Source organism: Benincasa hispida, chromosome 12 (genome assembly GCF_009727055.1).
Source record: "Benincasa hispida cultivar B227 chromosome 12, ASM972705v1, whole genome shotgun sequence".
In the NCBI taxonomy this organism is placed as follows: domain Eukaryota; kingdom Viridiplantae; phylum Streptophyta; class Magnoliopsida; order Cucurbitales; family Cucurbitaceae; genus Benincasa; species Benincasa hispida.
Genome location: NC_052360.1, coordinates 667,117 through 681,736, shown reverse-complemented (window position 1 = coordinate 681,736; position 14,620 = coordinate 667,117). Strand labels below are relative to the sequence as shown.

General features: G+C 36.0%; 2 protein-coding genes across 3 annotated transcripts; one reads left to right on the top strand and one right to left on the bottom strand.

Moving 5' to 3' along the window:
* The first annotated feature begins 449 nt into the window (after positions 1-449).
* Positions 450-12,201, top strand: LOC120067266 (8-amino-7-oxononanoate synthase). Of its 2 annotated transcripts, none has more exons than XM_039018796.1 (11): positions 450-929; positions 2,758-2,897; positions 3,003-3,110; positions 4,204-4,442; positions 4,556-4,597; positions 9,401-9,488; positions 9,760-9,893; positions 10,583-10,671; positions 10,822-10,972; positions 11,071-11,139; positions 11,840-12,201. In XM_039018796.1, exons 1-11 carry the CDS (start codon positions 680-682, stop codon positions 11,967-11,969), a joined length of 1,440 nt encoding a protein of 479 aa, XP_038874724.1. In that variant the 5' UTR covers positions 450-679; the 3' UTR covers positions 11,970-12,201. The 2 variants fall into 2 exon arrangements, with proteins under 2 accessions (XP_038874724.1, XP_038874723.1); XM_039018795.1 differs by having other exon boundaries at positions 10,819-10,972.
* On the bottom strand, positions 941-14,595 carry LOC120067267. The gene is made up of 3 exons (XM_039018797.1): positions 13,841-14,595; positions 13,221-13,368; positions 941-1,830 (listed from the first exon to the last, which is right to left on the bottom strand). Exons 1-3 carry the CDS (start codon positions 14,513-14,515, stop codon positions 1,784-1,786), a joined length of 870 nt encoding a protein of 289 aa, XP_038874725.1. The 5' UTR covers positions 14,516-14,595; the 3' UTR covers positions 941-1,783.
* Between the last annotated feature and the right edge of the window lie 25 nt (positions 14,596-14,620).

The window sequence follows — 14,620 nt, the reverse complement described above, 5'->3', positions numbered from 1 at the left end:
GGCAAATCTAGAATTGGACCAATGATTTGAGTGATGCATCCCAAGTTTTTTTTTTCAAGCATGGAACGCAGTGTATTTTCCTTTGATAAATAAGAAAGTAATTGTTGACATTTTTCGAGAATTTCACGTAGACCTCTTTGAGATGAATGACCTTTTTTTGTAAATTAAAAAGAGTTATTTCTAACCATTTTGTAAAAAACTTTATCCTCAAAATTCGACTCAACTTGTAATTTACCCTCACATAATATGTAATGAACCACGTGCATGAGACGTTCCAACTTCCCGAAATGAAAAGATTAGTCTCGAAAGCCAAAAAGTTAATGAACTTTTCATCTCAAAATAACAAAGAAACAAAAAAATATTGAACTTTTAAAAAGTGAATTGTTTTAGTTACATTTTCTCACAAAAAGGGACAAAAATACCAAATAAAACCAAACATCCAACCAAAACCAAATCCTTTTAATTCCTATGATTCTATCACCTAACTAAGACCTAACTGAAAGCGTTCTTCTTTGTTGCAGAATTTCTTCAACTTTTATGACGAACGCAGTGCTTCAACACTCTCCCAACCCCAACATTTTACTTATTCAAAGCAAATCTTCAGCTACGCCTTGAAAATTTTACTCATCTCTCTTTGTTTTGCCTCAGAGTTGCATCGTTCTTCAGCTTTTCCAGAGAAATGGGGATGAGCGTGTGGGATTACTGTGTAGAAGAGGCGCTTGCGAAGCTTGGATTGCTTCAATTGCTCAGGTCTTTGAGACCCATTACACCATCCCTCGAGAAACTCAATCCCGAAGCACCTATTGAAGCGAAAGAAGATGATGAATTCGAGGTGTTCGATGAATTGCAACCATGGGATAGGGCCTCTGTGGAGGTTGAAATTGCAGAGTCCACTGTCCAGAAATGGCTTCTTGACATTCCCAGTTCCGGTATGCTTCCTTTTGCTTTTATTATGTGGGAATGAGATGCATTACAACTTGAGTCCCATTTTGAATTGTTCATATTGCCTGTGCTATGAGAGTCAATAGAATACAAATGCTTTGTTATATATTCCATGCATGCTTTAATTCAAAGAAGTCCGACCATTTCAACTGTTATGTGCAAATAATTCGGCAGTATTTAAATACTATTATCCTACCTAATTACTGTAGGAGAGAATAAAATAATAGGGGAGTCGGAATTATGAATTGATAATTAAGAACTTATCCTGATCCACAAGACAACTAAAATGTCGTGGGAAACAAAATATACTTGGGGTTGGGTTTCCGAAATTGGATTCTCAGCATTGTTTATCTTATATCAAATAGTTTAGGTTAGGTACAATGGTTTAGTCCTTGAATTTTTTTTTTTGGAGATTTTAATAGGTTTCTAAACTTTCAATTTTGTACCAAATACGTTCCTTAAGTCTCAAATTTTCTAATAGGTCTTTGATCTCTTCACCATTTTTATAAACTCAGGATCAAAGTCCTATAATTTTGTTTTTAATAGGCTTGTGAATTTAAAAAAAAATGTCAAATAGGTCCCATAATTATTAAACACAAAATTGAATTTCATTGAGTCCCTTGGTTTTAAATTTCTGTTTATAAATCACTGACTTAACTCACTCTTAGAACCCTTTCTTGAAATAGCTTGAAAACCATCTGAAATTTCCAATCAATCAGAAAAGAGAGTTATTTCTTCCAATTTCTGTCGGTCTAGTTTTGCTACCCTACCTCTGTACCTGCTATCAACTTCTACCTTAAACCTCTTACTTTCTATGGAAACAACACCTTCTGGCTGTTGACTACTTCTGATGGATGCAAGCCTCTCTTCTGTCACCCTCTTTATCGTCTGCGACCAGAACAAAAGGATGATTTGTTATCAAAATGTTAGTATGGAGATTTCTGTCTTATACAAAGTAGGCGTCTCATGAGTTCTAACTGATATATTGGAGACAGTGAGAGATCTAATCATTATATTGCAGACAGTGAGAGATCTAAGCATTATATTGGAGACAGTGAGAGATCTAAGCATTTAGTTCCAAGGTCTTTGAATCATCCTACGTTTGGATGTGATTAATTTTTGTGGAATTGTTCTAATTATGTGGCCAAAGCAAATCAAGAAAACATTTCAAAACAATTTTTACTCATACTCTCTGACTTGAATGGTGGTGCTTATTGTATTATATAATAGCTAGTTATGAGCAAGTCTAGGCATTTGTTTGGAGTTTCCTTTTCTTGAGGTGCTTTCCCTTTTTTTTTTTTTTTTATTATATATATATATATTTTATATTTTATATATGTATACCTTTGTATATTCTCTCATCTTACTAACTGAAAGCTTGGTTTCTTACCAAGAAAATAATTTCCTTAGAAGGGTACAACTCTTTAAGAACAACGTTTAAACACATGCCTCGACCCATAACAAACTCTTCTAACCCTCATGTGCTTTATCTTTGATGTTACTTGGTGTGTCTTATAGTGTTTCCACTCTGCCGTATTATTACAATATCCCATGCACTTTCACGTTGTTGAAATTACTTTTTCCTGTGTAAAATAAATTAAATAAAAGGGTAAATTTTCATATCATCAGTGAAATTATTTTATATCTTTAAAAAGTGTCCTATATGTCCAACATTGTCATTGGGCTCTCTAGTATTACTGGGACGGTGGGACCTTTAGTTTTGATTCTTTCAATACACCTGGTTGGAAAAAACTACATGTTTCCTCAAAGAATTAATCTTTCCTTGTTTATTGTAAATTTGCTTTGTTCTTATAGGAGATGAGATTGTAACCAAAGGTGGTGCCATAAAATGTCTGGTGGAACATCCTCATCAATTCAAAAAGTTAGTTCTATTTTCTGGAAATGATTATCTGGGATTAAGTTCCCATCCGACAATAGGAAGAGCAGCTGCAAAGGTGTGTTTAAGGATGTTTGACTCTTCAAAAGAAATTCTTGCCACCATTGTACATGTATTTTCTTAATTCTTTTTGTAAAGTGCCTGAAACTCCATTCTAAACCAGGCAGCCCTAGAACATAGAATGGGCCCCAGGGGTTCTGCTCTTATATGTGGATATACCTTCCATCATAGGCTGCTAGAATCATGCTTGGCCAAATTAAAGAAGAAAGAGGTATGTATTGAATGTTATATAGTATGTATGCTTTAATCAGAAGTACTCTCATGGAATGTGTACACATTATGAACACAGATAAATGCTTGGCCAATTACTGATTATGGATTTCAGTGTTAACAGAACACAAGACATTAGTCTGATTAGAAAGGCCTCATAGTTGTCAAAACTTAGAGATGTCAAATGTTGTTCGATGAAGCAAGTCACAGTTAAATAAATAGAAGTTATAATATAAGGGAAATGCAAAATACTATGATACAAAATGAAACACATTGTAAGAGTTAAAATCTTCAACATATGTTTCTGATAGATGATTAAATATTGATCTAGTTTGGTAACCTAAACACAAAAATGACCAGTTTTTACTCTGATACTCCACCGTGACTATATGGCCATCAATGCAAGCACCTGTCTGAAGGTGCTCTAGCAAGAGTCGCTCCTGATGCCTCTCCTTTTACCATAGGTGAGCGCCCAATGTCAGTATAAAGATACTGTTTCATTTAGTGAATATTTTGAAAACTTCAGCATTTTGATTAGTTGTCAAAATATTCATTAGGACAGTGAATGGTCATTTGCAATGTAAAATAAGAACAGGTAGGTGAATCAAAAGGTTGGAATTTTCTATATACATATGACCTGATATAAGTAAATTCACATTATTAAATGGCTACATAAATTTTAACTGTATAACATTCCTAATTTTACTAACTAAACTGTATATGTAAATTACTTCAGTATAATTACTACTACATTCTACTTTCAACTGTGAAAACATTATTTATCCTCATTGAAATAATATCTGTCTCCAAGTTTTTTGAGCATTATCTCATTGAAGGTATATAAATTCAATGTAGACAGCGTGCTTAGCTTATATTTAGGTATGACCATTTAACAATTTTTTTTTTCTGGACTATATAGCATGAATAATGTATATGATGGAAGCAATTCTCATCTTGGCTCAACGTAGTGTTTGTAATTTGCATATATCATGGACTATGGGAACCTCTTTCTGATTCTTTTAGGTTTGACGCTTCTGTTGTTTATCAATATTTTATATATGCACTCAGCTGTGAAATAATTTTAATGTTTCTAGGATTGCCTTCTTTGTCCTACTGGATTTGCAGCCAATATGGCATTGATGGTAGCAATAGGAAATATTGGCTCGCTCTTAACTGAAGGCAAAGCTTTATCTGATGATCAGAAGATTGCCATATTTTCTGATTCATTGAATCATGCATCTATTATTGATGGCATTCGTCTTGCGGAGCGACAAAGAAATGTGAAACTGTTCATCTATAGGCATTGTGATATGGCACATCTTAATGATTTATTGTGTGTTTTCTTTTTACCTTTCTCTAGCTTCCTTGTCTATATGTTAATTTGATCTACTCAGATGCTTTATTCATGCTTTTCAAATTATAATTATCTTTTTTTTTTTTGGGCAGATCAAGTTGCACACTTACAAAGAAAGTTGTCGTAACTGATAGGTTGGTCCTGAATACAAGTGGATTTTTCTATTCTAACTTTTTTTTTCCATCCATTTTCTTGACTATATAATGGCCACTAACGAACCTTAGCTGCTCCAGTATGCGTACTTTGATGATATATAATTTATTCTTCTAAAATAGTGAACTTTTCATTGATATAGCAATCACAAAGCTTTAATATCTAAAGGAGCTCACGCGGAACATACCCCAATTAGAGTTAATTACATAAGGAATATTATAACAAGACAGTTTCTAAAGGGCAGTAATTAGATGCATTGACAGATTGATTTATATATAGTTTCAGATAGCTTTAGATAAGCAATGGAACTGGAGCTGTTATTTCAGAGGTAGGAAGTTACAAATTGATTTCCATGTTCATTGGCTAATCTTCGAATAGCTTAGTGCAGTGCTTGAACCCCTTGCAGAGGCTCGAAGGAGTAATAGACTTCTTGAGAAACAAGGTTGGAGGATCGGTTCTTGGGTGTCGAAAATGTCCAAAAAAAGAGTTAGTACAACAGATATTCGTAGGCTGGATAAGAAAGGAAGAAAAAAATCCTATGTGATGGTGGCTAATGGTTTCAACAAGACATCACAATTTCCAAATGTTGGAAGAGCAATTGTCTTTGTGCTCCTTTTCAAAGAAGGTGTCTATTAACAGTTCTGGGAGTGTTTCACCTGACCCTAGCTTGCTCATTTTGCTTGTCTAAAACTTCCTCCTCAGTCTTGACAGATAGTGAGAGTCGTGATATTGAAAAACGGAAGTTTTTTAAGTTAAGTTTAGTCAGAAGTAGAGCATTTAACTGGAAATTTTTGTCAGATAAGTCTCTGTGCTGATTAGTTTAATCTTATTCCCTTCATTCAGTCATACATGTAAGCATATAAAGGAGCCCTAAACTCATAGATTGTGTTGGAAATAGGGTTTTTAACCTAGGGGCATTTATGTAATTGTGTAAGATCCCTAGGGCTTCCTACTGTCTATTTATACAGTGAATCCTTGTGTATTTAGTGTATCAGTTTTAATAAGAAAAGACTTTATATCGTGGTTTTTCTTCCTGCACTAGGGTTTCCACGTAATCCTGTTGTTTTCTCTTCTCTCTTCTCTTTTTTAACATGGTATCAGAGCGCGGTGACGAAAACCTAGTTGTTATGGAAGAGAATCAACCTCAATTCTCCTCTATTGATAGGTCTTCAAGTTTCGACATGAGAACGGCAATCCGGGCAGCGGTAAAGGAATGTTTTCAGGACGCCCTACCGGAATTAATATCTGCCGTTCAGGTACAATCCTTGGAAAATCGTCCTCAGCCAACCGGGTATCACTATTCCGGAACAAGTCAGAATCCTTTTTCTTTTGTTCATAGTGATGTATGGGGTCCTTCACCGGTTACTACTTCCATGAAAAAACGGTGGTTCGTCACATTTATAGATGATCACACTCGTCTCACCTGGGTTTTCCTGCTCACTGATAAATCTGAAGTGTCCTCTGTTTTCCAACAGTTTTACACAACTGTCGAAACTCAATTTAAAACAAAGATTGAGATTTTAAGAAGTGATAATGGGCGAGAGTTCTTTAATGCCTCTTTCAGAAAATTTCTCGACTCTAAAGGTATTGTTCATCAGAGTTCGTGTGCTTACACTCCACAACAAAATGGAGTAGCTGAGCGTAAAAATCGGCATCTGGTTGAAGTAGCTCGATCTCTTATGTTATCCGCCACCCTTCCGTCATACCTTTGGGGAGATGCAGTTCTTACTGCTGCCCACCTCATTAATTAGATGCCCTCTCGTATTCTTAATGTTCATACTCCTTTAGAATTGTTTAAAGAGTCTTCTCTACTACTCGGTTGATCTCTGATGTTTTCTCTTCGGTTTTTGGTTGTGTTGCGTTTGTTCACTCCCATGGTCCAAACCGCACGAAATTTCTCCTCGTGCTCAGAAGTGTGTCTTTGTTGGATATCCACTCCATCAACGTGGATATAAGTGCTATCATCCGTCATCTCGAAAGTACTATGTCTCTATGGATGTCACCTTTCTTGAGGATCAATCATTCTTCCCGTTAATCATCTTCAGGAGGAGACATAAATGAAGAAGAGACTAACTGGTCCTCTTATGCTATTCCTTTAGAGTCAGCGCCTATTCAAACCTTGTCTAAACCTAATCCTGATCATGATAGTCTGGTTCTTCCTACCAATCAAGTTCCTTGGAAAACGTACTACAGGAAGAATCTCAGGAAGGAAGCAGTGTCACCTGTTGAACCAGAATTGTCGGCTCCAGTGCAGGAGTCAGACCTGTCATCAGGTCCAGGTATGTGTATTCCTAATGATGTTGATTTATGTATGGAGGATGATGAAGGCAGGCATGACAAGGGGGAAGGGAGCAGTGATACTAAGAGAGTAATAGAAAGGGAAACTGTAGAGGATGGAATGATCGAAGTTACGGAGGATGAAATAGTCTGTGCTAATGATGATGTGGAAGTTACTACTGAAGTTTCTGATACACAGATAGTAAATCATGGTGAGAAGCCTGAAGAGGTGAAAGAACGTGATGCGTCACTTGATCTTCCTATAGCCCTGAGGAAAGGTACCCGTTCATGTACTAAATATCCTATGTATAGTTACCTGACATATAGTAATCTGACATCCGAGTTCAAGGCTTTTACTACTAGCTTGGACACTGAAGTGGTTCCAGATAACATAAGTGTTGCAATGAAAAAACCAGAATGGCGGTCTGCTGTTATGAAAGAAATGAGAACTCTGGATAAGAATAAAACCTGGGAACCGGTGACTTTGCCTGAAGGGCACAAAACAGTAGGATGTAAATGGGTGTTTACTATAAAGTACAAGTCAGATGGGACGATTGACCGATATAAGGCTAGACTTATTGCAAGAGGTTTCACCCAAACATATGGAGTGGATTATTCTGAGACGTTTTCACCTATGGCTAAACTTAACACGATCCGAGTGCTTCTGTCAGTAGCTGTGAATAAAGATTGGCCCCTACACCAACTTGATGTTAAAAATGCTTTTTTGAACGGGGAACTTGAGGAGGAAGTCTATATGAGTCCCCCTCTCGGGTTCAAGAGTCAATTTAAAAATAAAGTGTGTAGATTGAGGAAATCACTATACGGACTGAAACAGTCTCCAAGGGCCTGGTTTGACAGGTTCATGACGTTTGTGAAAGCACAGGGATAAGTTCAAGGACATTCTGATCACACTCTTTTTGTAAGAAGATCAACATCAGGGAAAATTGCTGTTCTTATTGTCTATGTTGATGATATTGTTTTATTTGGGGATGATGATGTAGAAGTCACAAGACTAAAAACAGAGATGGCTAAAGAATTTGAAATTAAAGACCTCGGGAAGCTAAGATACTTTCTGGAAATGGAAGTGGCTCACTCAAAAGAGGGTATATCAGTTTCTCAACGAAAATATATACTGGACTTGCTAAAGGAAACAGGTATGACTGGGTGTAAACCTGTTGACACGCCAGTAGAATACAATGCAAAAATCGGTGATAAGAATGATGGAATTCCTGTTAATAAAGAAAAGTATCAGTGGTTAGTTGGGAAGTTGATATACTTGTCTCACACAAGACTAGATATTTCTTATGCAGTAAGTGTTGTGAGTCAGTTCATGCAAGCTCCTTGTGAAGATCATATGATAGCAGTTGAACGTATTCTTCGGTATCTGAAAGGAACTCCTGGTAAAGGTCTAATGTTCAGGAAAATTGATAAATGATCTGTTGAAGCTTACACTGATTCTGACTGGGTAGGGTCTGTTGTTGACAGAAGATCTATGTCTGGATATTGTACGTTTGTCTGGGGAAATCTAGTCACCTGGAGAAGTAAAAAACAAGGAGTTGTTGCTAGAAGTAGTGCTGAGGCAGAGTATCGGGCCATGAGTCTAGGAATTTGTGAAGAAATCTGGTTGAAGAAAGTATTATCAGATCTCCAGCAAGATAATGAGCTTCCAATGAAATTATTTTGTGATAATAAAGCTGCCATCAGTATTGCAAACAACCCAGTTCAACATGACAGAACTAAACACGTGGAGATAGACAGACACTACATTAAGGAGAGGTTGGACAGTGGAAATATATGCATCCCTTATATTCCTTCGAATCAACAAGTTGCTGATGTTCTTACAAAAGGGTTATTGAGACAAAATTTTAATTATTGTGTAAGTAAGTTGGAGCTTGTTGATATCTATGCACCAACTTAAGGGGGAGTGTTGGAAATAGGGTTTTTAACCTAGGGGCATTTATGTAATTGTGTAAGACCCCTAAAGCTTCCTACTGTCTATTTATACAGTTAGTCCCTGTGTATTTAGTGTATCAGTTTTAATAAGAAAAGACTTTATATCGTGGTTTTTCTCCCTGCACTAGGGTTTCCACGTAATCCTGTTGTTTTTTCTTCCCTCTTCTCTTTTTTAACAGATTGTAATGTTAAATTAAAGGACAAAAGACTAGTGGCCTTTTATAACAAAGGCATTTGAATCAATCATAACTACCATTTGGAATAGATTTGACCTTGCATTACAACACCTGCATTTGCTGCTGGTAGGTGATCTTCATTCAAAATATGAAACAACTTTCCAGGGATGATGTTCCATTGGTATTTGGTCAAATAAAAGCAGCCATTTCAGTAGCTTATTTGGTAGTCGACAACTTTGGTGATTGTGCCACTTGATCTAATCTAATGTCTCTTGCAACATCATCCATTATCTTTCTACTGAATTTATTAGGTCCAAACATTTTTCCTTTGTCCTAACTTGAAGTCGGTGTTTGGCATGTATCCTATTCACAATACAGCTTGTTTAGCATGGATGGAGACTTTGCACCCATGAAGGAACTTGCAATGCTTCGCAAGAAGCATGGATTTTTGTTAGTTATTGATGATGTAAGTATCTTGAACTCATTGGTTTATGTAGAATTGTTTGAAGCTGTTCTTTTAGGACATTATGTTCTTTTGGAAATTGTTTGTTGCTATCAATTCCATTTTCGGTGTAAGGTGTATTATTTCTTTGGCACTATTTCATGTCTTCTGCATGTGTCTAGTTTGTTTGGCTAGAGCTTTCATATCAGGCGTGTAATATGTATTGTTCAAGTCAAGCTAAAAGCTAAATGTATGTAAGAATTATATATCTAACTATTGTTTATGCAAATGTCAGGCTCATGGAACATTTGTTTGTGGCAAAAATGGTGGGGGTGTAGCCGAGATGTTCAACTGTGAAAGAGATGTTGACATATGTGTTGGCACCTTGAGCAAGGCAGCAGGGTGTTTTGGTGGGTTCATAGCATGCAGGTAATTGTTGGTTGGTATACTCATTGTTCTCATTTGTTATATTAAATTCGGCTCACTTTAAAAATATCAAGAATTTAATTTCAGGTGCATTGATTGATGATAACGATCTACTTATTGGCTATCAAAAATGCCCATTGCTCATTGAGTCCATAACAAAATATTTATTTTCCTATGAAGTATGATCTAGATTTACCATATTTTGATATGGGAGGTTGGCTTCATTGTTGTCCTTTGAGACTTAGGCTTGAAATGAATAGTAGAATTTTTAGGGATTTGGAGCGAGCTTGGGAGATGTGGTTGTTAGCTAAGCTAGGTTTAATTCCTGATATGGGTGTTGGGTCTCAAAGAATGTTTGGAATTACTCATTAGATAGCCCTCGTTTATATCATTAGTTAGTTGGTTGGCTCCTTGGGTTTGGGTGGGCTGTTTCTTGTTAAGCCCGTTAATCTTTTGTTTTGTTCTTAGATGAAAGATTGGTTTCTCATTTGAAAGAATAAAAGATTTACTTTGTTTCTTTTACTTAGAGAAAATGATAATTTCATGTAGCCTGCTTTCCATCTACCTGTTTATGTGATTGTGCTCTGTTCCCTCATGTATCAACAGGCAAAACACATTCTATGCTTCTTTTCCATAGTTTTGGAAAATTAATTTTGATTGGCTTTATGATTTTCTTCCTTCGACACGAGCAGCAAAAGATGGAAATTGCTCATTCAATCAAGGGGCCGATCCTTTATATTTTCAACTGCTGCACCCATCCCTCTTATTGCTGCTGGCCATGGTAGAGTAGATTTATCATTCCAAAAGACTTAAGATTAACAATAATACTAAAATGCAAATCTCTGGAAGAGACTCTTAATGCACATTGTCTAATCTTATCATTTATCCAATCTTGAAATTCTATCTTCATAATTATACCATGTCTTAGCAGCCGCAGTCTTGGTGGCGAAGAGGGAAATGTGGCGAAGAAGGGAAATTTGGAATCGGGTGCAAGATTTTCGTGATTTGACTGGAATCCCCATCCAAAGTCCCATAATCTCTCTTATTGTAGGCAGTGAAGGGAAGGCATTGAAAGCCAGCAGGTGCTATGTCGCCCTTTCTACACATTAAATTATTGTTTCAACAGTATGCATTATTGTTTTTATTGTTATATTATTATTTTTTCTCTTTTGGAGAACAGGCATTTGCTGAAATCCGGTTTTCATGTGACTGCTATAAGGCCTCCTACAGTTCCAGCCAACTCTTGCAGGTTTACCATTTTCTTTGAATCTTATACAATTTTAGTTCTTGAGATATTTCTTGATTTATTACTTGTCAAATTTCATCTGGAGTTCACTGTGCATTACCCCGTTAAACTTTTTCATGTGATTCTTAAACTTCAGTATATGTGATTGTTCATTTCTTGGTGGATCTATTTCCTGCAGTTTCCACTCTATAATAAAAAAAACAAGACTGATTTTGATCCCTTGGGCCTTGATGAAATGATAGTTACATTTTTGTTCCATGCAACACAATGATCTCTGAATATCTTACTGTGTTTAAATGTATTCTTATTTAAAATGGAGCTGCTTTCTTTATGAGTATGCTCTTCAAATCCTCATGCTTCCTCTGCCCATTGTCAGTACCACTTGTCACATAGAAACCAATTAAATCTCCATCAAGAAGTTTGAGATGATGAATGTCAAAATTGAAATCAAAATTCTAGAAAATACTGTATTATAAGCCAACATGCTATGCATTGAGGATAAGGAATTGGGTCCAGTACCCCACACTTAAACTAACTTAAAAATAGTAGTTATGAGTTTCTGATTTGGACTAGCCAAGTTCTTGAGTATGAAATATAAAATCTTTATTTGGTAAATTGTTCTTGCAGTTCCATTCTTTATTATATTTATCTATGATGGATGTGAATTACTGTGTCATTGTGTTGTCTTCAACTCGCATCTCAGGCTTCGGGTGACCTTGAGCGCAACGCATACGACGGAAGACGTGAAGAAGCTTACCAGCGCACTCTTGCAGTGCATTAGGTTTCAAGATATCGCTATTAATGGTAATTCTAACAGGTATGCAAGATTATAGGTCTTGATTTCTTGAGCTCTCTCCCATTGGATTTCCTTGATTGTTTATGGAAATTCTGGAAAATCTCCTCTACTTCATTCTAACAAACAAGAGAATGAATAGGGTTATCAATTTTGGCCAAGCAGAAGCAAAATTTTGTATCCATTTGTAGTTATACTAGTGCAAGCACTTCAGGATACATATATATATATATTGTTATAAAGCGTATGAATTTATTTGAATCGGTGGAAAATCCCTTGCTTTTAGCCATTCAAACTACTTGCAACTCCAAAAGTATTGTAGCCCCCCACCATTGGCATAGTATAATTGCTTTGTGATTTTCATTCTCCTATCAAACGTAAATTTTTTAGTGCTTGTTTGTTTGCTTGTTATTTTTCTTTTATATTCATAAGAAAAATACTTGCATGCATCTCGAGGAGCATCTATCTTTGTGCATTCCACCAAATTGTCCTATCATAATTTGACATGTGGTAAATTATTCTTTTTTATTTTTTGAAATATTTTAATTATTTTTTTTTGTGTGAATGTTGGAAGAGGGAAGCATAATGATGGATGTATCAAAATATTACTCTATTTGTAATCGATTATAGTTCATTGGTGTAGTTCCACGATTAAGTTTAAAAGTAACTAGTAGATTGCTCTAAGAATTTGGCAATGATGGGTTTTAATAAGGCCTTTAAATTCAAGAAAACCCACTAGAAAATGAAAGTAAAAATAAAAATAAGTTATAAATCGTCACAACAAACCAATAAACCAATAATTTGATTGCTTTATGACATTTGATAAGTCTTAATTTATTCACTTATGCATCATTTAACATTTTCTACGAGTAAATTCTCCTGTACGATTAACATAAACTACCTTTTCAAAGTTGGAATTTTCAAATTTTTGTAACTCATATTTGTCGTATTAAAAAATAAAAAGAAATTGGTGTTCCTAGTATTTTTTTTGTATTATTGTTATTGACCAAGCAATTTTACTTGCTTGGTCACCTTAACGAAACAAATGCCATGCCATTGCAATACACTAACACCATTATAATCACTATTCCTTAAAATTCTTGTTGGTCAATTTAGGTTCTACAATACTAATTATACTTATATGGTATACCGTACCCCCAACAAAAACAAAGTGGTGGGAAAAGCACCTCTTAAGATACTGAGTAAATGAAGTTAGGCTGTATATAATAAAACTGTATATATTTTAAGCCCCAAACCCACTGATTAAGACTAACGAAGCCAAATCACTCACTTTCAGAAAATAGATCCAGAGATGATTTAGAGGTTGCAAGATCCAACAACCACTTATCTCTCATCAGCAACCATGAAGGAGTAGACGAAGCAGACCCCGAGCATTCCTTCCCTTCTACACCATCATTCTCTTGCTTTCCACATACCAACTGCATATACGGAAAAGTGGTGGGAAAAGCAGATTATTTACGTTCAAATTTGATTAAAAACTTCAAAATGAAAAAAGAAGATCAATGCAAAACTAAGACACCCTTTTCATACCCATTTGGGTTTTAAAATTGTACTTATTTTATCATGCATGGTTTTCACCTATCCTAATTGAACCTTTGAATTCTTATTTTGAAAAACCAAGTTCTTAAAAGCCTTTTTTGAGTTTCTATAACTTTACTTCAATTTGAAAACATCCTTAAAAAGAAGGAAAAAAAGTATAACAAAACAAGGAAACTAATGGATATTGATTGGTAATGATGTTTGTAAGGTTAATTTTTAAAAGACCAATACTTGGGTGCAACAACCTATGGTCATCTGCATGCATCCCTTTAATAATAAAAGGAAAAAAATATTTAAAAATGTTATTAAAAAAAAAAAAAAAAAAGCGCTCAAGGAGTGAGAGATGCATACATTTGGCAAGTCATGGCAGGCGGTAGCGTTGGAGTGCCTTCTTTGGTAGGTGAGTGTACCACAGAAAGCAAGGTCGCAAGGTCCATGAGGAGGAACCTCATTAAGGTTGATGAGATTAGGCCTTGATGTGATATTTGAGATAGTAGTGGTGGTGGTGAGTGGACGCCTGGCCAATGGCTTAACAGGAGATGTGGGGTGGGGCCCAATTGAGGAGGGTGAGAGTGAGATCAGGCGTGGTGCAGCCGTGGTTGAGGAATTAGCTGAGGGTGGGGTTGGGACCACAAAAGGGTCATCCTGCAGCTGAGGGGACATTGCCATATTTGGCCATAGAAACGTACCCTGGGGTTTGCAAATCCTGAACCCACTCTTTAGCCTTCGGATTTTTGCTGCCTTGTCCTCTGTTTTCCCAACCATGTATCCCATATTACCGTCTTCTTCTTCCACCTCCTCCTCCTGCACTTGTTTTCTTCTTGCTCTCTTATCTTCCCGTTTTATCTCTCTTTTACTACTGTCTGATTTTGTTGGTGGTGGAGGTTGTGATGATCTTAATAATGGGGATGGTGGTTCTAATTCTGACATGTTTTGGTCTTCGAGGACTTTTGAACATAGAATCCTTGTCGTCTCCTGGCATTTAACATTTGTAATTAATGCAATTATTGATCGCATTAATGGCATTCCGGTCTATCTGAATAAAATATAGATCTCTAGATTATGGTCTACGTATAAACATTTGTTGAGTACTCAGAAGATTGTGTATATAGGTGCTCCTTTTTCAAATTT